Genomic DNA, 27,314 nt, shown 5'->3' on the forward strand with positions numbered 1-27,314 from the left:
CCGGGAACACAGAAGTATAACTTAATGGAAAGAAGAGCCCAAGAATTGCCAACTACACGTAAAAGTTACAGTTGATAAGAAATAAGCTGCTCAAAAAAAAGACAGTAGTGGAATAACTGCTTAACAATTTGAAAAATAACTGATTTAGAGCCCAACTGCTCACTACACACCAAACTTACCTCTAAACAAATTAAAGAATTATATGTTTTTTAGTTATTTAAACAAATTCAAAAACCTAACAAGTTTTTAAAATTTTTCAATGCAATTGCTATTAAAAGAAGCTGGCTTCCTTGCAGAAATCGCCAAGATGATCCTAAACTTCATATGGAAATTCAAGGAACCCAGAATAGCCAAACAATCTCAAAAAAGAACACTGGAGGACTCACACTACCTAATTTCCAAATTCATTACAAAGCTATAATAATCAAGACAGTGCAGGTCTTCCCTGGTGGCGCAGTGGTTAAGAATATGCCCGCCAATGCAGGGGACACGGGTTTAAGCCCTGATCCGGGAAGATCCCACATGCCACAGAGCAACTAAGCCGGTTCACCACAACTACTGAGCCTGCATGCCACAACTACTGAAGCCCACGTGCCTAGAGCCTGTGCTCCGCAACAAGAGAAGCCACCGCAATGAGAAGTCCGCACACAGCAACGAAGAGTAGCCCCTGCTTGCCACAACCAGAGAAAGGCCGTGCAGCAACGAAGACCCAACGCAGCCATAAATAGATAGATAAACAGATAGATAGGAAGAAAGAAAGAAAGAAAGAAAGAAAGAAAGAAAGAAAGAGAGGGAAAGGAAAGGAAAGGAAAGGAAGGAAGGAAGGAAGGAAGGAAAGGAAGGAAAGGAAGGAAAGGAAGGAAAGGAAGGAAGGAAGGAAGGAAGGGAGAAAGAAAGAAAGAAAGAAAGAAAGAAAGAAAGAAAGAAAGAAAGAAAGAAGACAATGAGGTATTGGCATAAGGATACACACATGGGTGACTGGAACAGAGTCCAGGAATAAACCCGTATGTCTACGGCCAACCAATTTTTGACAAGAGTGCCAAGACCCTTCAATGGGAAAGAACAGTCTTTTCAACAAATGATGCTGGGACAACTGGATATCTACATGCAGAAGAATGAAGTTGGATGCCTTTCCCACAACAAAATTTAAGAAATAAAGAAATGTAAAATGTAAGTAATAAAACTAATGTAAGTAATAAAACTAATGTAAGAAATAAAACTAGAAAACTCTCAGAAGAAAATATAGGAGTAAATCTTTATGAACTTGGCAATGGTTTCTTAGATATGAAACCGAAAGCACAGGAACAAAAGAAAAAAACAGATCAAAGGGACTTCATCAAAATTTAAAAACTTTTGCTCTTCAAAGGCACCACCAAAAAAGTGAAAGGACAACCCAATTATAGGAGAAAATATTCGCAAATCATGTATCTGATAAGGGACTTGTATTCAGACTATATAAAGAACTCTTAAAACTAAATTAAAAAAAAAAAAAACACAGTTAAAAAATAGGCAACAAGGGCTTCCCTGGTGGCACAGTGGTTGGGAGTCCGCCTGCCGATGCAGGGGACGCGGGTTCGTGCCCTGGTCCGGGAAGATCCCACATGCCGCGGAGCGGCTGGGCCCGTGAGCCATGGCCGTTGAGCCTGCGCGTCCGGAGTCTGTTCTCCGCGACGGGAGAGGCCACAACAGTGAGAGGCCCACATACCGCAAAAAAAAAAAAAAAAAAAAAAAAAGGCAACAAATCTGAATCAACATTTCTCCAAAAAAGACATACAAATGGCCAATAAGTACATGAAAAGATGCTCAACACCATCAGTTACTATGGAAATGCAAATCAAAGCCACAATGGGACTCCATTTCACACATACCAGAATGGCTAGAATCAAAAAGATAATAACAAGTGCTGATGGAGACGTAGAGAAATTGGAACCATCATATTGGTGGTAGGAATGTCAAATTGTGCAACCACGTTGAAAAACATTACAAGTTCCTCAAAAGGAAACAGGTATCACATAACCCTGCAATTCCACTCGTAGAAATGAAAACATAGGTCCACACAAATCTTGTACAAGCATGTTCAGAGCAGCATTATACATAACAACTAAAAGGGGGAAACAACGCAAATGACCATCAACGGATAAATGGATAAACAAAATGTAATCTAGCTATAAAATTGAATATTCAGCCATAAAAAGGAAATACTGATATATTCTAAAAAAACAGATGAACATGCAAAACATTATGCTATGTGAAAAAGGCCAGACACAAAAGCCCCATACTGTATGATTCCATTTATCTGAAACGTCCAGAATAGGCAAATCTATAGAGGAAGAAAAATTAGTGGTTGTCAGGGGCTGGAGGGGAGAATGGGGAGTGACTGCTAATGGGTTTGTTTTTGGAATGATGAGGATGTTCTGGATCTGGATGGGGATATACAACCTCATGAATATACTAAAAGCCACTGAAATACACTTTAAATGGGTGAATTGTATGGTATATGAATTACATCTCAATAAACTTATAAAAATAGCTATATCATATATGACTACATTAATTTATATATTAGATCTCATTCAAATCTGTAAATCCTAAAGACTTTTTTTAACGAAGAAATGCACAAAGGGTTAGGCACCAAAAAAACTCAAGTAACTAGATGGAGAGATATACCATGTTCTTGGATTGGAAGAATCAACATTGGGAAAATGACTATACTACCCAAAGCAATCTACAGATTCAATGCAATCCTTATCAAACTACCAATGGCATTTTTCACAGAACTAGAACAAAAAATTTCACAATTTGTATTGAAACACAAAAGACCCCGAATAGCCAAAGCAATCTTGAGAAAGAAAAACGGAGCTGGAGGAATCAGGCTCCCTGACTTCAGACTATACTACAAAGCTACAGTAATCAAGACAGTATGGTACTGGCACAAAAACAGAAATATAGATCAATGGAACAGGATAGAAAGCCCAGAGATAAACTCACGCACATGTGGTCACCTTATCTTTGATAAAGGAGGCAAGAATATACAATGGAGAAAAGACAGCCTCTTCAATAAGTGGTGCTGGGAAAACTGGACAGCTACAGGTAAAAGAATGAAATTAGAATACTCCCTAACACCATACACAAAAATAAACTCAAAATGGATTAAAGACCTAAACGTAAGGCCAGACACTATCAAACTCTTAGAGGAAAACATAGGCAGAACACTCTATGACATAAATCACAGCAAGATCCTTTTTGACCCACCTCCTAGAGAAATGGAAATAAAAACAAAAATAAACAAATGGGACCTAATGAAACTTAAAATCTTTTGCACAGCAAAGGAAGCCATAAACAAGAGGAAAAGACAACCCTCAGAATGGGAGAAAATATTTGCAAATGAAGCAACTGACAAAGGATTAATCTCCAAAATTTACAAGCAGCTCATGCAGCTCAATATCAAAAAAACAAACAACCCAATCCAAAAATGGCCATAAGACCTAAATAGACACTTCTCCAAAGATATACAGATTGCCAACAAACACATGAAAGAATGCTCAACATCATTAATCATTAGAGAAATGCAAATCAAAACTACACAGAGATATCATCTCACACCAGTCAGAATGGCCATCATCAAAAAATCTACAAACAATAAATGCTGGAGAGGGTGTGGAGAAAAGGAAACCCTCTTGCACTGTTGGTGGGAATGTAAATTGATACAGCCACTACGGAGAACAGTATGGAGGTTCCTTAAAAAACTAAAAATAGAACTACCATACAACCCAGCAATCCCACTACTGGGTATATACCCTGAGAAAACCATGGTTCAAGAAGAGTCATGTACGGGCTTCCCTGGTGGCGCAGTGGTTGGGAGTCCGCCTGCCGATGCAGGGGACACAGGTTCATGCCCGGGTCCGGGAAGATCTCACATGCCGCGGAGCGGCTAGGCTCGTGAGCCATGGCCGCTGAGCCTGCACGTCCGGAGCCTGTGCTCCGCAACGGGAGAGGCCACAACAGTGAGAGGCCCGCGTACCTCAAAAAAAAAAAAAAAAAGAGTCATGTACCACAATGTTCACTGCAGCTCTATTTACAATAGCCAGGACATGGAAGCAACCTAAGCGTCCATCGACGGATGGATAAAGAAGATGCGGCACATATATACAATGGAATATTACTCAACCATAAATAAAACCGAAATTGACTTATTTGTAGTGAGGTGGATGGACCTAGAATCTGTCATATGGAGTGAAGTAAGTCAGAAAGAGAAAAACAAATACTGTATGCTAACACATATATACGGAATCTAAAAAAAAGGTTCATGAAGAACCTAGGGGCAGGACGGGAATAAAGACGCAAACCTACTAGAGAATGAACTTGAGGACACGGGGAGGGGGAACGGTAAGCTGGGACAAAGTGAGAGAGTGGCATGGACATATATACACTACCAAATATAAAACCGATAGCTAGTGGGAATCAGCCGCGTAGCACAGGGAGATCAGCTCCGTGCTTTGTGACCACCTATAGGGGTGGGAGGGAGACGTAAGAGGGAAGAGATAATGGGGATATATGTATATGTATAGCTGATTCACTTTGTTAAAAAGCAGAAACCAACACACCATTGAAAAGCAATTATACTCCAATAAAGATGTTTAAAAAAAAAAACTCAAGTAACTAAGAGCCGAAAATGTGCGTTGTATTCAAAGAAAGTTAAAGCATCAGAGATAGTGCTGTACATTTTTAATTACGGGAGGAGGGTGGCGGGGTGAATTAATAGAGAAGAATTATGATTAAGTATGTGTGCAACACACAGAGACACCAAATGCTGGCAAGACTGTGATAAAGCAAGTATACTCATACAACTGTGGCTGGCACCAAAAACCCGTGTTGCTGTTAAAACGTTTCTGGAAAGCAATATGGCAATTTGCCAACAAAGCGACAACACAACAGTTGTCAATGAGATATATAAAAGTACTAAAGACAAGTGGATAGGTATACAGTTAAATATTCAGATGGACATTAAGAAAGGATAGTGTCAAAGTTAAATTGGAAATACATAAAAGTTGTGCCCACAACCATTAAAAAAAATCCCTTTTCCAGTCTGAGCCTAAATTGTTCTAGCAGTGACATCATTAGCCTACTCATCACCAGACTGTTGCAGAAAAATATGAAATGAACGTGGAGCACACAGATTTGTTTCTAATAGTACTGCCCATTAAAAGAATCCAGGAGAGGACTTCCCTGGTGGCACAGTGGTTAAGAATCCACCTGCCAATGCAGGGGATACGGGTTCAAGCCCTGCTCCAGGAAGATCCCACATGCCACAGAGCAACTAAACCTGTGCGCCACAACTACTGAGCCTGTGCTCTAGAGCCCGTGAGCCACAACTACTGAGTCCGCAGGCCTAGAGCCCGTGCTCCGCGACAAGAGAAGCCATCGCAATGAGAAGCTTGCGCACAACTAAGAGTAGCCCCTGCTCACCGCAACTAGAGAAGGCCTGCACGCAGCAATGAAGGCCCAACGCAGCCAAAAACAAACAAACAAACAAACAACAACAACAAAAAAACCCGTTACTCATTTTAAAAAAAGGTACAATTGAGTACTAAAGATATTAAAAAAAAAAAAATCCAGGAGAGCACTTGACTCCACATCTTGGAACAGGAATAAGACAATCAACATGGGCCTGGAATCCCTTGCTACATCTAAAAAGGAAGCTGTCTGTGGTAGGAGGAAAAGGCAGGAAAGCTAGCCTGTAGGGGCGTTACTGGCCATGTTGTGACCCTGCGAACATAAGTACAGTTAATTAGAATGAACTGAAACTGGGAAAAATCATGAGTCTGCAACAATACACAAGGCGATAAGAAGTATATCAACATGGTAACATAAAAGCAGACTGAAGACAATTGAACACTTAATATTATAAATTTAAGGGCTTCCCTGGTGGTGCAGTGGTTGAGAGTCCGCCTGCTGATGCAGGGAACACGGGTTCGTGCCCTGGTCCGGGAAGATCCCACATGCCACGGAGCGGCTGGGCCGGTGTGCCATGGATGCTGCGCCTGCGCATCCAGAGCCTGTGCTCTGTGTAATCAAATTCAATAACTTCCATGGAGATTAGCTGGAACTTTCTGTCCTCGAAGGCAGTGGTAAGTGGGGAAGAGGTCACAGTCACCAGGCTGAGGCCCATCAAGATAGGCCTGGACTGTCCTCACCAGCCAGACCAGCTGCACGATGACCGAGAGCTGTGCCCAGGGAGCACTGAGAACCTCACAGAGTTCCCAGACACAGCCAAGGGGTAAGCACTCCCTGGTCCTGCAGGGTCATTCCGAGTGCAGACCCTCAGGCCTGGGACTGAGGAGCAGCAGGACTGTGTGACCCGGAGGGACACACACAAGAGAGGGCAAGCAGAAAGAGCCAGCACTTCACAGAGCACCGTCCCAGGCACTACAGCACTGCTTCCAACTGGCCTGGTCGCAGGCCCACCGGAGGCCATCGCTGCCCAAAGGGATAGGGGAGGGGAGAGCACCGCCTGTCTGTGTCGTGCCCCACCCCCACCGCACCTGTCCCACCAAGTGTGGGCCTGTTTACCGACCTCATCTAAGTCCACCTGTGCGCCCAGCCTCCTGCCAAGTGAGGCTCAAGGAGACAACCGGAGATGCACAGAACAGTGGCAAATGTTGCTTTTAATTCAAAACTGACACGTGAACTACTGAATGAAATCTCAAACATGAAGTTTTTAAATAGCAAAACATGATGAGTTGACTCATGGACCTGGAAAAATGTAATTTTACATAGACATGCTTCTGGACCCAATGACAATTCTAGCAAGGCGCCAACGTATGTGGCACATGAAGGTTTCCGGCACAGCCGAGGGACAACCCACTGCTTCTTCACGGAGGGCAGAAGCTCAACTCTAGGAGGGGAGGTGCTGGAAGTGACAGCCAAGAGCAGCAAGGATGAGGAGGCAGGGCCTGCAGGCAGCAGGCATCCACAGCCACGGAAAGCAAGACCTGGCGTGACAGCCACCATCAAACTGGCTACTCCAGGGACAGATGACCCTGATGTCAAACACCCTGGGAAGGCCCAGCACAGTGAAGAATGCTTATGCTGGCTTCAGAAATACTTACCGAGGAAAGCGGTCTTCAGCTCCAACTTCCATAATGATAACTGAACACGCGTCCAGCCCACGGAGAGTGGTCTCCAAAGACAGTGAAAGGTAAGTCTAATGAAACACTGGTTGACAAGTACATGTTTCTGAGAGCTTTCTTTCCTTTTCATCAAACTAGTTTCTATGGTTATTTAAAAAAAAAAAAAAAAAAAGGTCTCCAAAACAGGTCCTCAAAGGAGAGCACTGTCCCTTAAAAAACACAGGTTTGCTCCTGACCTCAGCTGGGCCGACCCCACACACAGGTACCACCCAGGCGGCAGCCCTCGGCTCGCAACTCTTCCCATTTCTGGTGGACATGCAGAAATCAACCACGAGGTGCGCTGAAAATCAACATGCTGTCTCAACAGAGCTGGACCTGCCTCCAAACCTATGACACCGAGAAGCATCTGGCTGGGCAATGACAAGGTAGGAGGTAGAACATCGTGCTGGATAAAACCTGCTCACCTCCTCCCTGACACCCGTCCATGATAAGCGCCACGGAAAATGCCCAGGCCACCTGTATACTTCCCAGAACCTGTCACTCAGTAAAGGTTGGAGCACAGGATTTTCCCACCTGTAAACATTAATGCACCTGATGCCAACTCTTACCTTTACAAGATGCCTGGCAAGTACATCCAGCCCAAAAGCACAACTTCAATGAGAGGTTTGAAGGCAGCTGATAAGCCTCTCTTTAAGGGATGCACGCCACCTTAGTATAAATTAACGTAAACTAGTAAGCCGTCTTTCTTTGTCATTGGCAGCTGGCTGAAACTGTCAGCATGCTCTGGACAGGTGCAGAATGTTCTGGAGCCTGAGCTAAACCATGCCCGCTTCAGTTTGGTGGGCACTGAAGTAAAAGGCTTGACTACAGTCAGAGGAGAGAAACAGAGTGTGTGCTCTGGAGACGCCGGCAGATGGAAACGTGACCCTGGGGCCAGGCTGAGAGGGGGCAGGGAGAGGATGTTGTATGTCTACACACATACACCTGCCGGCCTCACCCCCAGAACACAACCACCATCCCCCTCCACCTCAAATGCCCAGGACTCCGCCACTGCCCCCAGGAACCTCTCCGCCCCTTCATCCCCCCACACACAGCAGGCACATTTTGCTGTTTGCCACAGCTTATAGCGCATCCCGCAGCGCAGTGCGCACAGTCCCAGGAGGGTCAAGGGGAGCACCAAGACCTTTAACTCACTAGCGCAGACAGCTCTGGAGTGACTAGATGTGGAGTGACTTCTGTAAAGTACACCTTATTCTCCAAAGCCACGCTTTTCTGTTATGTCATAAAAATATATGCACTCATTTTGCTCATCAGTGTTTCTTAAAAAAGGTAAATTAACTACATTTTTAACCCAGTTACTCAACAAACATGGCCGCTGTGCTAGCGAAGGTCCAGGAACTTGGCTGTAAGGCAGACATGGTCCCTACCCCTAGGAAGCTACATCCCAACACGGTGACAGACCCAATATCATTTACAGAACTAGCAGAGTAAAGCTGTGAGGGCAGCCATGGCAGAAGTGGATGAGTGCTGTGAAGCCGGAGCGTGGGTTGGGGAGGGGCTGGGAGAGGGTGCTGGGGGGTTGGGGGGGAGCGGTCAGAGGGCTGCAGCAGGTCCAGGGGAGGGTGACAGCGGCTTAGATGTGCTGCAGTGGCAGTAAGGGGAATACTCACATACAGAATATGAAATATAATAATAGCTAATCATGCATCACGCGTTTCAAAATTCACTTTCCCCTAATGTTTCAGATTCAAAATTCAGATTCAGCAGCCTTTATGAGTCAGAAGGAAAAACCAGTCATTCTGAAATCAACATCCAAGTGAAGTGTAGAATGAACTCCACATTTTTGAAATGGCAATAACAGATGATGTAATACAGACAGACATACACACATACCTGCTTTTCCACCACATGCTTTATGAGAAACGGCAGGGCCACCACCAGCACTTCATAGCAGCTTCAGTGATTTAAGGTAATTGCAGTACCATCAAGACCACACTGTTTTATCCACTTCATCAACAAATATTCACTGAGCACCTACTATGTGCCATGCACTGTTCTAGGCACTGAAGATACAGCAAAAAACAAAACTGAGCCCATGCCCTCAAGAAGCCCACATTCCAGTGGGAGCAGACAGACTCCCCCCAAAAAACAAAAGCCAGGTAAAATCCACAGTGTGTCAAATGGTGATAAATAACTGTGAGAAAAATACAGCAGGGAAGGAAGATGGGAGTGGTACAAACTTAAATAATCAGAGAAGCCCTTACTAGGAAGGTGACATCTCAACAAAGACCCGAGGAGGTGGGGAAAGCCTTCCCAGGAGAGGACTGGGCAATGAGAAGGCCCAGAGGCAGGAGCAGCTCTAGACTCAACAGTCCAGCTTGGCCCTCTGGACGGGCCACCTCCAGACAGAACCTCTGGATGCCAGGCAGGACCTCAGGGTCCCTGAAACACTCCTCCTGGAGTCACTTCTGGGCACCTCAAACCACAAGGGTGGAAGCCTGAGCAATGGGACTTGCCATAAGAGTCCTGGTGCCTCCTGAACCAGAGTCTGATGCCAGCCTAACCCTGGCTGTACTGTCCCTCATCAGACCTGGGCTGGAAGATGCTGGACACCAGACCACTGCCGCTCTGTAAGTGCCACAGCAGCATCTGCTCTGCTCCAGCTTTATGGGCATGGTAACACAGGGACTTGTCATGGCAGCCTTTCTCCTTCGTGGAATTCCGCAATTTCCTTCCTGCCTCGGCCATAGCACGCCAGCCAAGTACCTCAGTGCAGGACCAGCTCTCATGGCCCCTCACTGATAGAGAGATGTTCATAGTGACAACTCAGTGCTCATGCTTTCTCTTCCTGCAGTCATAAGTCGCTGGCATGGGTATGTTTTAATGAACAGTTTCACTTCTGCAGTTAAAATGATGGTCAAAATATTACCTTTTAAAGCACTTTAAAAGCATCAATTATAAAATGAAAAACCTAAGAAAAGAGCCCTCTTCCAGTGTGAAAAGCCCAAATGTTTATTTGTACTACAGCTATTATTCTAAAGGGCTGATTTTTTTCACATTTGAGGTGGTAATTAAGCTGCATAAACAGTACTCTGAGACGGTCTGCCATGATCTGGAGGACACTCATTATACGGTGGCCCAGGGGCGGAGGCGGGGGTCAGGCTCCCGAGGAGCTCCTTCCAGCCCTCCAGCCCGGGGCCCTGCGGAGGCAGTGCAGCCCTGTGTGCCCAGGCAACCCAGGGCCTTGGGAGAGTCACTCCCTCCCAGCACAGCCCAATCAGCTTACCACCCACTTGGTGACCCAAAATTATGGTAAGTAAATACATCTGGTTACTCAACAGCTTCTGAAATTTAAGTCTCTGGAGAAATTTAAAGCAACAATACCCTGTCCCCCATCCCCGCCCTCCCTAATAAAATGGAGCTGGTCACAAGTTCTCAAGAACACGGCTCTCTACCTGGTCCTGTAGGCACTGTGTCACCACAAGTCATGACTGCTGGCCTTTCTTACACACACAGGTGCACCCCAAATGCAAGCACCTCACACCCAAGAGAAGGCTGGGAGCTGCAGCCTGCCTCACCAACAGCTTCACACCAGTGGCTCCCTGTGGCCAAGGCCTCGCACTGACCAGGCCAAGTCCCAACCCCCACCCTTTCTCCCCCACTTCCCAGTACCAGCATCCTTTAAATCCCCCCACAGGACAGGACCCCTTCTGTGCTCCTCTCTCCTGCTTCCTGCGTGGCTGTCAGAACAAGCTTCCACAACTGCATGAAGTGGGAGCCATGTCTGTGGCTCAGCTCTACTGTGAACAAGGAAGGACGGCTGTTCTCAACTGAACTTGGCCAGGAAAACCAGCGCCACGAACATCCAACACCTGGGATGTCTCCGGAAAAGTGGGTCACACCCCCCTAACTGCACTCAACATGCACCTCGTCCTGCACCTGTCACCGTGTCGCGTGACTGAGTAAGCAGGAGGGCGCCTGTGTGCTCACAGCCTCCCCAGAGCAGGACCACGACACCCTTCCGCAAGAGCACCTGTCAGGAAGACAAGCCCAAGTCTTAAACAACTGACTTCCAAATGAACTTGTAAAAATACTGTCCATAAACTGGGTGTTTTCTGTAGACTTCAACTGGTTTCACATCAATTTGTATATAAAAACTTAGGATTTTCAACTTCTTTGACTTCTTGAGTGTTGAGTTCAGCAGTCTCCTCTTAGAGGTAGAAACTCTCAAGGGAAAATTAATTTGCGATGGAATTACATTTTCGTATCCACCAAAAACATATCAAGGTTCAGTTTAACTATGCAATACATTGCTCAACCACTAGAGAGCTTAGGAAAATATGAACATCAAAATATCCAGTATCCAACATTCAAAACTGCTAAATGTGACAAATATATATATATTTTTTAAATAAATTTATTTATTGATTTATTTCTATTTTTGACTGCGTTGGGTCTTCGTTGCTGCATGTGGGCTTCTCTCTAGTTGTGGCGAGCAAGGGCTACTCTTCGTGTGGTGCGCGGGCTTCTCATTGCGGTGGCTCCTCTTGTTGCAGAGCATGGGCTCTAGGCATGCGGGCCTCAGTAGTTGTGGCTCATGGGCTCTAGAGCACAGGCTCAGTAGCTGTGGAGCACGGGCTTAGTTGCTCTGCGGCATGTGGGATCTTCCCAGACCAGGGCTTGAACCCATGTCCCCTGCATTGGCAGGTGGATTCTTAACCACTGCGCCACCAGGGAAGCCCCTATAAGCAGTTTTATGATTAAATAACACAGAAGACAAACACACACACACACACACACAGGTTTTCCAAACCAAGGGTCATCAGATCATAAAATAAGCTCTTCAAGACCAAAATGAAGCCCATCCCCCTTCCACATACTATATCTGTGAGTAAACTGAATTAACTATATACTGAATTAGGAGGCCCAATTCTAACTGTGAGGCAGACAAAATGATACAGGAAGGCTGGGCTCCCTAACACACTGGGAGAGGAATCAAGATCAAAATCAGGGCCTTCTATGGTCAAGATGCTGTCACGCAGCTTAAGACTCCAGCCAGCAAGAGAGGATCCCAAACTCAAAAGGCTAAGCTGCCTTTAAATGCTGCCTGGGCGGAGTGTGCTCTGAAAGGCCCTCGACCGGTACAGCCAACACACTGCACAGAGGAACACCTCCCTCTAGGCCCCTGCATAAAGGGGGGTGGTAGACTGCCACAAAATCCAACCAGCTCATCCTCAAAGGGACACTGCTCTCAAGTCAGTCGTGCTCACTGGCAAAGAACATTCTGGTAAGAACCTCCTCTCACCTCAAGAAAGTCCACAAAGCTAGGCCCAGCACAGAAAACCTGGCAGAGGCAGGGACAGCAACCACTGCCACCTTCCCCAAACCCCAGACCTCTACCATGAAGAACTAGAGTGAAGGAGCAAAATCGAGGACCCAAGGTGACTTAGCTGAAATCATGGGTAACTATGGGTAAGCCACACTCTCTCTGAGCCGTAATTTACTATTCTGTGAAGTGAGGTGTATAACACTGACCCACCCCTTGAGGGCTGCTGGGTGCCCACGACAGACAGGAGCTCAAAGTCACTTTGTGAAATACATCTGTCTTGTGTTCACAGGGCAGACCAGGCATGGCTACTGCCTAAAATGGTGGGAGGGGATTGCGGGGCATGGGTGCTTGTAACACAGACCACGCCACATGCTCCGCCCACATTAGCCTTCAACCACAGGCAGACCAGGAGCTGGCCCACATGACACAAATAGTCACCAATGCTCTTGTGCAACTCGACACATAGCAAAATGCAGCTCATCCTAACCAGCACGCAACTACACTTAGAGGAGCTCCAGGTGGATGGCTGACTGGATTTAAATGAAGACCCGAGTAAGACTTTCTATTGTTCCATGGAGCAGCGTGGAGAAAGTGCACCAGCGGAGGGAGAAGCGTCTAGTGGGTGATCCCTGACGGTGACCACTTAATCTGTCCTCCCACTCTCTTCTGCAGCCCCTTGGAGCCTCTCACCCAGCGAGAGGCAGGTGGAAGAACACAAGGTCACAGCTGCCAGCCGCCTAAAGTCTAGTCCTCAGGCTTAACAGACGCCAAGACTCAGTAAACAATGTCTGAATTTTGCTAATAAACCTGTACCTTGAACATTAACTTTGTGCATACCACAAACATACTATGAAACACTGAAATACAGGATTTCTTTGCTCTTCTAACTTCCTTCGGATACTTTGGAACTGCATAAAGGTATACTTTACATGCCATTAACTTGATTAACATGAACATCAGGATGCAGGTGACTTCTGGGTTGGAAGGGAGGAGATTACAATCAGCAGAACCACTCAGAGGGCTTCTAAGAGCCTAGTAAAATCCTACATTTAAAACAGGGTGGTGGGGGCTTCCCTGGTGGCGCAGTGGCTGAGAGTCCGCCTGCCGATGCAGGGGACACGGGTTCGGGCCCCAGTCCAGGAAGATCCCACATGCCGCGGAGCAGCTGGGCCTGTGAGCCATGGCCACTGAGCCTGCGCATCCAGAGCCTGTGCTCAGCAACGGGAGAGGCCACAACAGTGAGAGGCCCGCATACCGGGGGGAAAGGAAAAAAAAAAAAAAAAAAAAAAAGCCCAACAGTGAAGCCAGATTCAAACTCACTCTCAACCCTCCCCAGCTGGTAGAGGGTATGTCTGATGCTGATACTCCATGTGACTCAGGGAACAAGAAAGTAGGGTCCCAAATTGGCAGGACCTTCCTGGGAAGCATTCAGTAACCACTCCCATATCACATCTTATGCCCAAGTCCTCCTAACCTGCCAATTTCTGCTACACTGAATCTAGTTGAAACAGTCAAATTCATACTAAGATTTATATTATGAAAACATTCATTAAGAAATTACTCCAAACAGCTGGAAACGGCCAGTGTAAACGTCCACAACAGGACAATGGCTACTTATGGTTGACCCACAGAGGGGAGTACCACACAGTCACTGGAAGTGGCTCATGCAAAACACTCAGTGAAAAACAGCAGGAGACAAAACTGTCTCAGATATATGGTCAGGGTCCCAATTTGATTTTTTTTTTAATACAGAGACAAAGACCCCTGGGTAAAGAAAAGATAGATCTTCCAGTTGGTTCCCAGTAACTATTAACCTTGATGGCTGCAAGGGATGAAATTTGACCTAGGAGGGTCAGCAGATGCACCACAGGGGCTCCAGGCCGTGAGGGCCTCTGAGGGACCTTATCAATGGCGCACCGACCACAGGGGCCACTAAGTCCTCAATAGACACTGGTAATACCACACGGGGCCCAGAGACCTTCTGCACTTCCTTCCAGGTCCATCAGTTCATTCATCCAGAAAAGACGTGCAATGTATAAAAAGTATTTGTTAATGAGTAGATGAATAAATTAATATCTTTTAGATACAGATCCTATGTGTGAGGAAGAAATCATTAACTACCACTGGGGGCCGAGTGTGGAAATCCTATTTCTGCTTTTTTTTTTTTTTTTAATTTATTTATTTAATTTATTTATTTTTGGCTGCACTGTGTCTTCGTGGCTGCACAGGCTTTTTCTAGTTGCGGCAAGTGGGGACTACTCTTGGTTGCAGTGCGTGGGCTTCTCATTGTGGTGGCTTCTCTTGTTGCGGAGCATGGGCTTTAGGCGTGAGGGCTTCAGTAGTTGTGGCACGTGGGCTCAGTAGCTGTGGCTCGTGGGCTCTAGAGCACAGGCTCAGTAGTTGTGGCGCACGGGCTTAGTTGCTCCACGGCATGTGGGATCTTCCCGGACCAGGGCTCGAACCCGTGTCTCCTGCATTGGCAGGCGGATTCTTAACCACTGCACCACCAGGGAAGCCCCTATTTCTGCTTTTAAAGCCTATCATCCTAGAGCAGTATCAGAAAAACAGCAGCACTTCAAAGACAGTCCAATCCATATATTTCACAGCCAAATAACTTGGATGAAATCTAGAAAGAATATGCATTAAAAGCTTTAGTAAAAAAGCTTTTCAGTAAAATCTATTATTAGTCAGAAAACAATAATATCAACAAGCTCTTGCCTTCTGTTTTACTAAAATAATTTAACATATTAAACTTGACAACTAAGAAAAACTGAGTTTCTAAGCTCAAGTCACATTAATTATATACCACTTAAATATGAATCTTTCCTTGGGAATTAAACTCATTCAGCAAACGTTTTTCCCCTGCAATCTAGTTTGTGAATCTGAGTGATACCTAACTTGATCCAAAGCAATTTATCTTGAAAGTTAGGAGATGCGGTGAGGCCAGCAGGTACTGAGCTGTTTCCCCTTCTACCCAGAGGAGCTGAACCCTGGGGCTCCTCTTTCCCACTCTCCAGCTTCCAACCCCAGCTCCTTAAAGGAAATCTCCCTCAGCATCCAAGACTGAAAGGTCAAGGGCTAAAATAAAATCTAGAGTACATGGGCACTTCCAATGAAATGAGAACCGTTCTCTAGGGTTCCAGCCCTCCCAAACCCTCCCCTCCAGCCCCACCTTCCCCTCTTCCGTGCTGGGGATCCTCAGCAGCCCCATTACGTCCCCCTTGCTGACACTGACCCACTAGCCATGCCCTCTCCTCCTCCTGTGTCCTTCAACCTCAGTGGGGACTGCACTGTAACTTGTCCTTGCCGGAACACAGCTTGTGCCCCTCCCCCAGCAAGGTGCACGATCCTTGAGAGCAGCAAACGGACCTGTTGGAACTTCCCTAAAATGCCCTAGATTTTGTTTACCCTCATTGGTGTTTCCCACACATAAACATACAACCACAGTGATATGGATAACTGTTGTAATCACCCTAACAGATTATCCTGTTAAAAAAAAAAAAGCCAGATTAATGTGGTCAGACTTTTGTTTTTTAATCCTCTGAAGCTCCTCTCTCTTTGAAATAGGAGAAAAACAAACCAGCCCCCAGAATGCCACTGGCCATATATATCAACAGCATCTGGCAGGAACACCCTTCCAGCAATGTAAACTTACATGGCTTTGGACGGAGAGAGACCCAGCTTATTTCTAACTAAGAATGCCTATCCTGACACCTGAAAAGGCTCCTTTAACAGATGCTTTCCTTTCCTGGGCCTTTATCTGCAAATTCTGAATAACGAGTTTCTTATTGGGAACAATAATGGCCAACTGAGACAGAGAGATACTTTGTCCCACTGTTAACCACTAACTCCCACAGAAGAGCTTCACAACATCATCAGTGTGCAGAGAAAGATCTATTTTGTCTAGCATGACATTCATCCACACCTCCACCAATCACCAACTTAAGAGTTCAGTTACCAGAAACAAAGAGAGGAGGAGGAAGGAAAGAAGAGCAGGCCAGGCCAGGCCAGTCTCTATTTCACCTTCTCTTAGCCAACCCCAAGCACGTAAACAGCCTCCGGACTCTTAGAGTCCTAGGGAGGGACTTCAATGCCTTCAGGCCTCTCAGTCATTTTAGCATAGTGCTTTGCCCTTATATCAGTGCCCTGCTCTTTCTTCCCACCAATTCCTACCTTCATAACTGTCTTGTTTTTGCTGTGGTCATATGGAAACAACGTTGGAGGGGCAAATCCATAGATGGGTGGGAAAACAAACCAAACTCGTGACTTTCCTGAATATGCCTATCTTCAGAGTTCTGGGCTAGAAGAAACTCCAAACTCTGTGCTTGTTTCAATCTAAAAGTCTCAAAGTAACAGCCCACAAGTCAGGCCGTGACTCAAGGTCTTTAGACAGTAAACAACACCATAGCTTCACTTGAAAGAAAAAAAGCTAGAGAACATACCAAAGCTAACCACCTGCTTTCACAAGGACCAGGTGATACAGATCTATCCTCCTACCTGCAAAGAAAGCACAAAGCGACTGAGCACACAGGACCTGAGCAGATCACGGCAAGTGCTAATTAGATCACAAATAGCAGCTTCCAAATACTCCGGAGGGACACGGGCCTTCCCCGATTAGAAAGCATTTCTATCAGTGGGTTCAGGTTCACTCGGCACCTGGGGACATCTCTGTCCCTGCACAGTGTCCTGGGAGCGTCCATGCCTGCAGAAAGTGGCCAGAGCAGGCAGGCACCTGGACCCCATGCCAGCTCTGACCTGGTACATAAGTCAGAAGCCCTCCAAGTCCCAAGTGTCTTCATCTGGAAACCAGAAGGATCCAACTGGGTAAGCATGAAGGTCCCTCCCCAAATAAAAATACTGTGGTCATCCTATGACACACAAACAGCAAGTATCAGAGAGCAGAGCAGGGCCATAGGCCTAATTCCAGTCAATCAGAACTAATCTTGTTTCATCTTTCCAGTGATAAGTCATGTGGACATCAGGCACTCCTGATATATGCACTAGGGGCACCCAACTTCCTTGGGATTCTTCCTGAGTCCATAACCCCAGTTTCATCAACAAAAGACATCAGACAAACCCAAACTGAGGGACAGTTTATGAAATACCTGACCAGTACTCTTCAAAAGCATCAAGTTCATGACAAACAAGGAAAGACTGAGAAACTGTCATAGAGCAGAGGAGACCAAGGAGACACGACAACCAAATGCAATGTGGTACCCTGGATGGGACCCTGCAACAGAAAAGGACATTGGGGGGAAACTGAGGAAATCCCAATAGGTTTGCAGTACAGTCAATAGTGTGGCACCAATGTTGAAGTCTTAGTTTTGACAGATGTGGCAGGGTTGTATAGATGTTAACATTAGGGAAAGTGGGATGATGGGTATTATGGGAATTCTGTGTTGTGTTTGCAACCTTTCTATGTATCTAAAGTTATTCCAAAAATCAAGTTTATTTTATTTTTTTGATATTTATTTATTTATTTAGGCTGCTCCAGGTCGTAGTTGCGGCATGCGCAATCTTCGTTGCGGCATGTTAAGTCACAGCATGCGGACTCTTAGTTGTGGCATGCAGGATCTAGTTCCCTGAGCAGGGATCGAAACCGGGCCTCCTGCATTGGGAGCGTGGAATCTTACCCACTGGGCCACCAGGGAAGTCCCTCAAGTTTATTTTAAAAATAAGTTTCGGGGCTTCCCTGGTGGCGCAGTGGTTGAGAGTCCGCCTGCCGAAGCAGGGGACACGGGTTCGTGCCCCGGTCCAGGAAGATCCCACATGCCGCAGAGCGGCTGGGCCCGTGCGCCATGGCCGCTGAGCCTGCGCGTCCGGAGCCTGTGCTCTGCAAGGGGAGAGGCCACAACAGTGAGAGGACCGCGTACCGCAAAAATAAATAAATAAATAAAATAAATAAAAATAAGTTTGTTTCGAGGCTATTTTGATAGCTTCAAGCAAACTTAAAGGATCTGAAAACATCCTGTGTCATTAAAAACTTGACTCAGGGCTGGTGGTCCAGTGGTTAGGACTCTGTGATTCCACTGCAGGGGGCACGGGTTCAATCCCTGCTCAGGCAAGCAGTGCAGCGCGGCCAAAAACAAAATGAAAACAACAACAACAAAAAACAACTTGACTCAAGAGTCCATACTGAATACTAATCTGAAAAATATAGGGCTACTGAAGGAAAATAATACACTTGAAAGAAGGGAAAAAAACCTGACACTGAATAAATTCAGTATAAAATTCCAAATACCACCACCTTCATCATACACTGTCCAAAAGACATCCGTGTTTGAAAGGACAGCAGGTCCCCCCGAGAAAGCACTAGGCAAGCACAGCCACCTGGTCTTCCCAGCACACAAAACGGGGCTCCCTCCTTGAACTTCCTCCACAGTCAGCCACTTCCCTGCTCCCCTGCCCTCGGGGCTGCCGCTGCCAGGAAAGCCCCCCTGCTCGGTGCACCCTGGGGCCAGGTTCTTCTGTGTTCCTCACTGCAGCAGCCCTACAAAGGCCAGCCACCCCCTCGTGGCAGGGCACTGCCCTCCCTTCTGGCCGCACTGCTGACCATTTCCCCTCAGCCCCTGAAGCGGGGCCATGGTTAAGGGGGTCACAGAGGGGTGAGAGTGCGCACGTAGGCTGCCCCCCACCCACTAAGCTGCACAACAGGTCCTTTTCACCCAAGGATTCCTTCAGGGCATGAGCATGGAGCCCTGTTCTGTTGATGCCTCTTCTCCTAACTCACCACCTGACCATCCTCACCCACCCACCACCCAACCCCCTCCGAAACACAAAGCTCAGTGCCACCGCTTCTGGGTAGAAGAGTTTTCTAAGATTAAAAAAAAAAAAAAAAAAAAAAGCACTTAGATTGTGTGAGTTTTGTTTTCCTAGGAATGAAAATAAATGTGTTCGCAAATAAAATCTATATTTAGATGCACAATTTTAAATCTGTATATCTGATAATAACAACTATGTACATACAATCAGCAGACTATAATTTTGACCAATGAAAAAAACCCATGAAAGAAAAATGCCAAACTGCAGGAAGAAAAAAATGAGTTAACAATGGAAAAAGAGAGCAGTATGGGCTGAGCTTCTGAGACTGTGCACTGAGGAAACAGTTTATTCTCTCAGTCTCCAGTCCAGGCTAAGTCACAGGCCACTCTGAGAGAAAAATGCAGAATGGCTAAGGGCTCACCCTCTAGGAAGGAAGCCAGTTAATAATGACAGGACCCCGGAAATGAGCAGTTATCAAGCTTCCTGGCTTGCTAACTTACCTGCTTCCCCAGGGCCTAGCTGCTACGGATCAGACTTTGCTAAGAACATGCCTGAGCAGAGCCAGTATTCGGGCAATTTTCCCAAAGACTGGGCTGTTCCCACCGTTTCCCATAGGAAAAGCACTGCTCACAGCCAGTGCTGGCACACACTTAGGTCTGAAGTTCCCATCCACTCCGGCCCTCCTCCTAGGTTGGTGGCTCTCACTCACACTCGTTCACCCCACATCCGTGCACAGGTGCATGGCAGGAAAACCCAAGACAAGGTGGGCTGCTCAGACACTGAGTGTTGGGATCCCCCAGGACCACCAGCCGCACAACCATCTCAGGAAGGTGGAGCCCCTCACAGCCAGGGGCACAGCTGTGGCACTGCACACACCCACAGAGCAGGTGCTCCTCTTAAGACAGGACGCTCTTAGAAATTAGAGCAAAGCCAAGGGCTGGGAAAAGCTCTCTCTGACCTTACCCAAAGCAGCAAAGAGAGGTGTGCCAAAGGGACCGCAGAGCAGGGTGGCTGCTTCCGTCATGAGGGGAAAGAAGCTTGGCTTCTGGTCAGAGAATCTGCTAGGGTCATCCTGATCCTCAGGGCCCACCTGCAGGGTCCACAAAGCCGACGCTGGCTCTTCTACAGGTTAGATACTCACGGTCTGACCACATGAGGACAGTGGTCCATGGCAGGGCTCACCCCTGCCTGTTGGCACAGCAGGGCAGCACTGCCGACATGGAGAGCCTCAGCCCAGAATACTGTATGCTTGACACTAACACTTACTAATCCAGATTTAACCTGACATTTGATCACCAAAACTTCCCAGGAAGGACTGTAGTATAAAAAGGAACCAATGGCTTTCAAATACAACCTTTCAAGGGTTGAAAGGTGGTAAAAGGGTAGGTGGTATAATATATAGTGAGAAAAAAGAGCCATCCCCTTTTTGAATTATATTTCCTTAGACAATGAAGAAATGGTACATGGGACCATGTTTTTAACCATCTGACTTCTTCCTAGTTTGGAATGCTTCCATATTAAGCAACAAACAGTTTATGAAGAGACCCTCCATCCCTCAAACACATACAGCTCTGAACACAGGGAGTCAGAATACACATGCAGGATTCAGAGATGTCTTCATTAATAAATAGCAAAAATGGTAAGACAGGCTTGTCACAAATATGCCGGGTATGAGAACCATGAAGAGAAAGCGTGAAAAAGAGTAACAGAAACCATCTAGACTCCAAGTTTAGAGAGATATATACATAACAAGGTACAGAACCCGTTTTAGAGAAACAGAACATTGAATATATAACAAAAGCTGATGCAGACCAAAGGGCGGTAGGGGGGACACAAAGAAGCTGATTGGCCAGAAAAGGCTTCACAGCCAGGGGGTGGGGAGGCCGGTGTGTTTCCACTGAGGGGAATTTCTTTTTTTTTTTTTTTTTTTTGCGGTATGCGGGCCTCTCACTGTTGTGGCCTCCCCCATTGTGGAGCACAGGCTCCGGACGCACAGGCTCCGGACGCGTAGGCTCAGCGGCCATGGCTCAAGGGCCCAGCCGCTCCGCGGCATATGGGATCCTCCCAGACCGGGGCACGAACCCGTATCCCCTGCATCGGCAGGCGGACTCTCAACCACTTGCGCCACCAGGGAGGCCCACTGAGGGGAATTTCTTCAGGCAAAGAGGAAGGGCCTAAAGAGGAGAACCTGGCAGCCGAGAACATCCTGGACACTGTCCTGGGCTTTATAGGACGGGAAGAGAGGCCACATGGCACGGGCAACTGAGGGACGCTCGCGGAGGAGTAGCTAAGTGACAAGCCAAGAAAAGCAGGGGAAGTCACAGGAGCATTGGAATTTGGGACCCCCACCAGCAACTCACTTCCTCACCAAGAAAGGGAAAACTAGGAAGAAAGCGTGTCAATGTTTTCAGCCCCACAGGCGAGAGCGTGTGATGAGCACACAGTGTGGCCATCCCCCTCCAGACATAACTACTTCCTTCACTGCAGGAGGGTGTCCACAGCCACGCCACCGTCGAGCACAAGAACCGACTGCACTTCAGACCCGGTGCAAGAGCAAGGTCTGCAAGGTAAACCTTCTCCCCCTGGACGGGTCAGAGTTCCCAGGTCCACGGCAGCCCCTGTCTTCCCAAATCTTCCAGAAACAGGGAGGGAAGATAGAAAAGTTAACTCCAAGCCCCTTTTCCCACAGGTTTCCACTGCAGGTCAAAGCACTAAGGAGAACTTCAATGCGGCTCCCAGCGAATCTTATCAACCTTCTTTGACAGCATCCAATATTAGGCTGTCACTTTGAGATACAACTCCTGCTGCAGTAAAATTAATTCCAAAAAAGAAAAACAGGTTGAAGAATGAGACTTTAACAATGAATTCATTGTTAAATAAGCTTTTACCCGGATGAATTCTGACTGATATACTGCCGAGAGAGACACACACACAGCCTCTCATCAGCCCTCTCCAGTGTGGGCAGACCTGCCACCAGCTCCACAAACAGGCGGAAGACAGGGACCTTCAGACATACCTTCAAACCACATCTTTAAATATTTCAAAGGCTGCAAGTGGCTGGTACAGAGGGCACACAATCCTGTCTGTAGGATAGAGGAGGTCACCAGGCCACCAGGAACTATGTGCCCACCTTCATCAGGCCCCTCAACTACACTACAGATGGAAACCACACTTGTTTGTTCTTCTGTGGGCCATGCACCCAGTCATGAGCTGCTAAGGTCAGATTTGTCCCTCTTTTTCACACACAGAGTTTGCAGTGCTGTCAGTTCTCGCTTCTGTGAGCCTATGTGTAATCCAACTATTTAAACAGAAACCTGAATCAGTTGCTCTGATAAGGGATTTGAAGCCCACAAATGTAAACGCTTTATAATGAACTCTCTCTTAACACATTCAAAACAACTTGGAATTTCTTGGGATAAAAGTTCCATTTTAGGGACTTCCCTGGCAGTCCAATGGTTAGGACTCTGCACTTCCACTGCAGGGGGCGCGGGTTCAATCCCTGGTCGGGGAACTAAGATCACGCATGCCATGTGGTGTGGCCAAATAAAAAATAATAAATAATAAAATTCCATTTTAAATTAGGAAAATTTTCTAGACCAAGAGGATGGAAGCAGACTTCATGCAACTATATAAATGCAACCCAGCGTCGAGCACAGAAACTAGACCGCCCCTCCCAAGAACCACCATGAACCCAACAGGCCTTTCTCCTCTAAGACATCATCATCAGAACATGTTCCCCACTGCTCTTGAGAAAATGCCTTCTGCCTGTTGTTTCATCTAGAGACTGGATACACGACTGGTTCTCAATATTCAAGTTATTTTTTTTAAAGGGTTTGGTATCACAGTGAACAACAATGCAATCCAGTTACGGAATAATGCACTACTGAAAAGACCTTAACAACATATGTCCAAAACTTACAGTTTCCACACCAGCACTTCCTCCCCGGTGATCTGCTCTTTGAACCTGCCTTCAAAACAACTGTGCTCCGCACCCCTATGGCCAGCTGTCATCACAAGGGCAGGCGCAGAGCACGCACACGTTGGCCCCAACCCTCACACCTGCTGAGGGAGTCATTTCTGCATCAAGTGTTCCTCAGCAGTGGCTCCTTATTCCATAGTCACAGAAGTGAAGTATCACGTGGGATTCCATCAAAGTCCGTTCCCACAGAAGATACTCCTCAGGAGGGGACAAAGTGTAGTGGCCGGCCAGTGGAGGCTCTCCTCACACCATCAACTCAGAAGGGACCAACTTTGTTCGCCCCCTCATTTCTGCAGCAATTCCCAGTTCATTACACACTTGCCCTACGTGCACCCAAACCCTGCGTTAGGTGGCTCAGCAGACAAGGGCACAGATTGAAGAGGGGGACCCACCCAGGAGCTGCCTTTTCCTCCTCCCCAAACCTGTGCTAAAGGTAGCCTAGACTGTGTATACTGACTCAAGTCTCAAGTGCCACCGCCAGTCCACCCCACCCCCCACCCCCGTCATTGTAACCCATTATCCTGTAGTATGTTCTTCATTACACTTATCATTATATAAATATATCTTACATATCTAAAAAAAAAAAAAAAAGGGCAGCCTAGAGGCCAAGTCCTGCTTTGAAGAGCTGCCCAAGGCCTCTTTTCAGGTCCCATATCGCCACAAGCTGCTGCTGTGATCCTTCTTATAAAACGCATGTCAGAAGAGTAGAACATAGGGACCTCACCTTGCCACCTCTGGACTCCGCTCAGTAAGTGCTGTAGGGGCGTCACAAATACATCACACTGCACGAAGCCACATGAGAAGCTCCCCAAAAGGGTGTGTGAAAATCAGAACCCACTTCTTTCCATGTTCTCTGCCTTCCCCACTGGCTTCCCACACAGATGCAGCCACCCTTGCAAAAGCCACCCTAGAGTGTGCAAGGAACCACTCTCCCTAATCAACAGTTTTACCTTTAACAAAATCGTTGCACAATTTTTTAAGAAGCAAGGATTCCAAACCTCACCCATTCAGAATATCAGCCCTCAAATAACGAGGGACCAGAGCCTCTTTCCAAACAGCTGCTTTCTGACAGTGTGAGGCTGAAACAGGCTCCAGGGGTCACAGAGTTCAGCCATCTGCCCAAAGAAATAGCTAAGTGTGCTGGCCTTCCACGAGAAGATGTCCCTCCTGCCTCCCACACGGCAGTCTGAGGACACGCACAACCCCCAGGAAGACGTCCTGGGCAGTGGCACTGAGGACTTCCCCAGACAGAGGGCTGCACCCCTCCCTCAGGGCGCCCCTCCCAGGAGGGGCAGGGTGGCACCCAGGCCTCTGCCATCGCTCAGATGTGGGTTCAAACTGCACTCTATGTATTAGGCGGGTACTTAACCTCTCTGCACTGTGGAAACTGAAGTTTCTGCACCTGTAAAATGAGAGCGACACCTATCTCACAACACTTTTGACAGAAGTCAAGCAACATGGTGTGAGCTATCTTGCAAAGTGCCTGCCTTGAAGTAAGTGCTCAATAAATGGTTCTGACGGCCTCTGGCTCACCGTAGTACCAAACTGGGCTGGGCCATTTCCAGACTTCCCAACTCATACTGCTCCCCCGCGGGCTGTACATACGTAAAGAAGTGGGAAGTAATTGGGACGGGGCCTCTCCTAAAGTGCCACCTTAAAAATCCAGGTGCAAACTCACTTGAACAGTGCAAATCTATCTGTCCCAGATGAAAAATCCACTACTGGGGGCATCTTTGCCATTACTGATGGGAAATACAGCATATTCTCACATACATGTGGACAAATGGAGCTGATGAAAACACAAAAGCCTAGTTCCTCTCACTTCCTGATGGGGAGGTCCATCCTTTATTCTGTAATTCATTTCTTCTCACTGGATTCCAATCTTTTTGTACTAAAAAGCTGCCTTCTGCAAAGAAACTCCAGACGTCAAGTGTCCATCACATGGAACTACCAAGACTATGACACGATATGCTCTTTTCCTCTTCCCCTGTACGCCATCAGAGCGCACACCTTGTACTGCAACAGCATCACTGTGTGAAAGTTCCTCTTACAAACTTCCATGATCACTGTCAGCCCCAGCCGCCACTGAGGTCCGCCAAGCAGCCTATCTCCTGTTTTTGCGCGTTAGCCCAGGCACCCCGCGGTACAGCCACACATGTCGCAAGAGTCAAAGACATCCCTTGGTCTTTCACCATTTTTCTCAACTGAACAGGTCCTCCTCCTCTCAGACTTCAGAGTATCACCCGTCTCTACAAACCAGAGTTCTCAACCTCAAGTCCACGGACCAGCTCCAGAAGGATCAAGAGCCTCCTGAAATAACTACAAAATTCAGTAAAACCGTGCGGTTTTCTCAGGGGGGGACTCAGATCTTGCGTCAGACTCTCAAAAGGGCCCATGACCCCTCGGAAAAATTAACAGCCGCTACCGTGGAAAATAAGGAGTAATGTAAATTTCTTGGGTCTTCCCTCATTTAAGGGATTTGGTTTTTGAACCAGACTTTGCAAGCTGTCTCGACATTCTTCCATTCTTCACGTTCGCATACAAGGTATAAATCCTTAAACCAACTTCCCAAGACTCCCGAACTTAACCGAGGGCAAACATAAAAACACTAGGGATACTTTCAGCAACAGAGAGAAAACACAGAAACACTAACGATACTTGCAACAAAACATTTAACCCAACAAGTGCTTTATCTCTTTCCTTCCCCTTAAAATCCCTCCGCCCGGTCAGGCTCACTTGCCCGCGGTGGTGGTTTCAAGCCCGGCCTCGAGGAGGCTTCCCATCACACCAATGCCGGTGCCGGAGCGGAGCCCCAAGGCATGAAAAGCACCGAAACGCCGCCCCACCGGGCCGGGAAAGGAGCACATCCGAGTGTATCAGACTCCACCCCAACCGAGAATTCGGAGGGACCCGAGCATCAGGTGCTTCGAGCAAGAACTCGCACGTCCCGCTTTCGCTGCGAGCGGAGGCACAGGGACCCCGTCCCAGATGAAGGCCCGGGGCGGTTCCTCTGCACACAGAACGAAAGGTAACCCCGGAGGCCTGACTCAGGCCGCGCCGCGCCGAAAACAAACTTTCCAAGCACTTCCACCGCGACGGGCCGGTGACACCTCCCCGGCCTCCCCCGCCCTCCGCGCGCCTGTCAGCGCCCCCGCCGGGCCGGCGCCCGCCTCAACTGGGCCAGGGCTTCCTGCAGCATTCAAGCGGCGCCCACACGGCGCCCACGGTCCCAGGCCCGGTCGTTCGCCGCAGGTGAGGCGCCGCCTGGCCCCCGGGACCGCGGGCCGCCCCGCCGGACCCCGGCGACCGCCGCGCTTAGCGGGGTGACGGGCCGGCGCGCCCGGGCGGCTGCCGCGCACTCACCAGCTGGCTGGTGGTCCTGGCCATGGGCCCCGCGTCTGCACGGGCGACTCCCCCGCAGCGCTGCGCGGCTCGGCGCCTCCTCAGCGTCCTCCTCCCCGCAGCAGAGCCCCAGCAATGGCCGCCCGCATCCTGCGCCCGCCCCGCGGCCTGCCGCCCCCAGAGCCGCCCCGCCCCCGCGCGACGCCAGGCGGGACTTCCGCCGCGCCGCCGCCACCGCCGGCGCCCATTGGTCACATTCGCCGTCGCTCTGCCGCTGCCCCGGCCAGCCCCGCCGGCGCCTCAGAGCTGCATTTCCGGGTTGGGGCCCGGCAGGCGGGAGAGGCTTGGCCCCGCCTCGGGCGCGGGGGGTTTGGGGGGAACCCCGCGCGAGCCAATCCCAGGGCCGAGGGGCGGGGCCTGGCGCGGGACCGGGCGAGCTGTCATCCCGGCTGCCAGACAGGAAAACTGAGGCTCGCTGGGGTCGGCCCCGACGCGGGAGTGGGGCTGGGCTCCAACCGTGCAGCTTCGACTCCGGAGCGGGGCTCTGAGTAAACATCGAGAGGAGCAACTTCACTAGTTGCAAAACTAAGAAGTGTTCGCGGAAGGCAATCTAGGCTCTAAAGCCATAGCTAGAAGGCAGAAAACAATCCCATCTCATCACTGCTAATAGTCCCAGGGACACCTTCAGAACTTTCTACTCTGCTTATAAATTTTTTTGGAGCTGTTGTTGACGATGATGATGTTGAATTTTTTGGTAGTTGTTGTTGATGAC

General features: G+C 48.0%; 1 protein-coding gene across 1 annotated transcript in view; it reads right to left on the reverse strand.

Annotated features, from left to right (window-relative positions):
* The window catches only part of PDPK1 (3-phosphoinositide dependent protein kinase 1), a 72,600-nt gene extending 45,900 nt beyond the window's left edge, over positions 1-26,700 (reverse strand). Inside the window, exon 1 of the mRNA XM_060120636.1 lies at positions 26,564-26,700. Within this exon, the coding sequence (XP_059976619.1) occupies positions 26,564-26,587 (24 nt within the window). The 5' untranslated portion in view covers positions 26,588-26,700. The remainder of the gene's footprint in view (positions 1-26,563) is intronic.
* Between the last annotated feature and the right edge of the window lie 614 nt (positions 26,701-27,314).

This window comes from Mesoplodon densirostris, chromosome 16 (genome assembly GCF_025265405.1).
Source record: "Mesoplodon densirostris isolate mMesDen1 chromosome 16, mMesDen1 primary haplotype, whole genome shotgun sequence".
In the NCBI taxonomy this organism is placed as follows: Eukaryota; Metazoa; Chordata; class Mammalia; order Artiodactyla; family Ziphiidae; genus Mesoplodon; species Mesoplodon densirostris.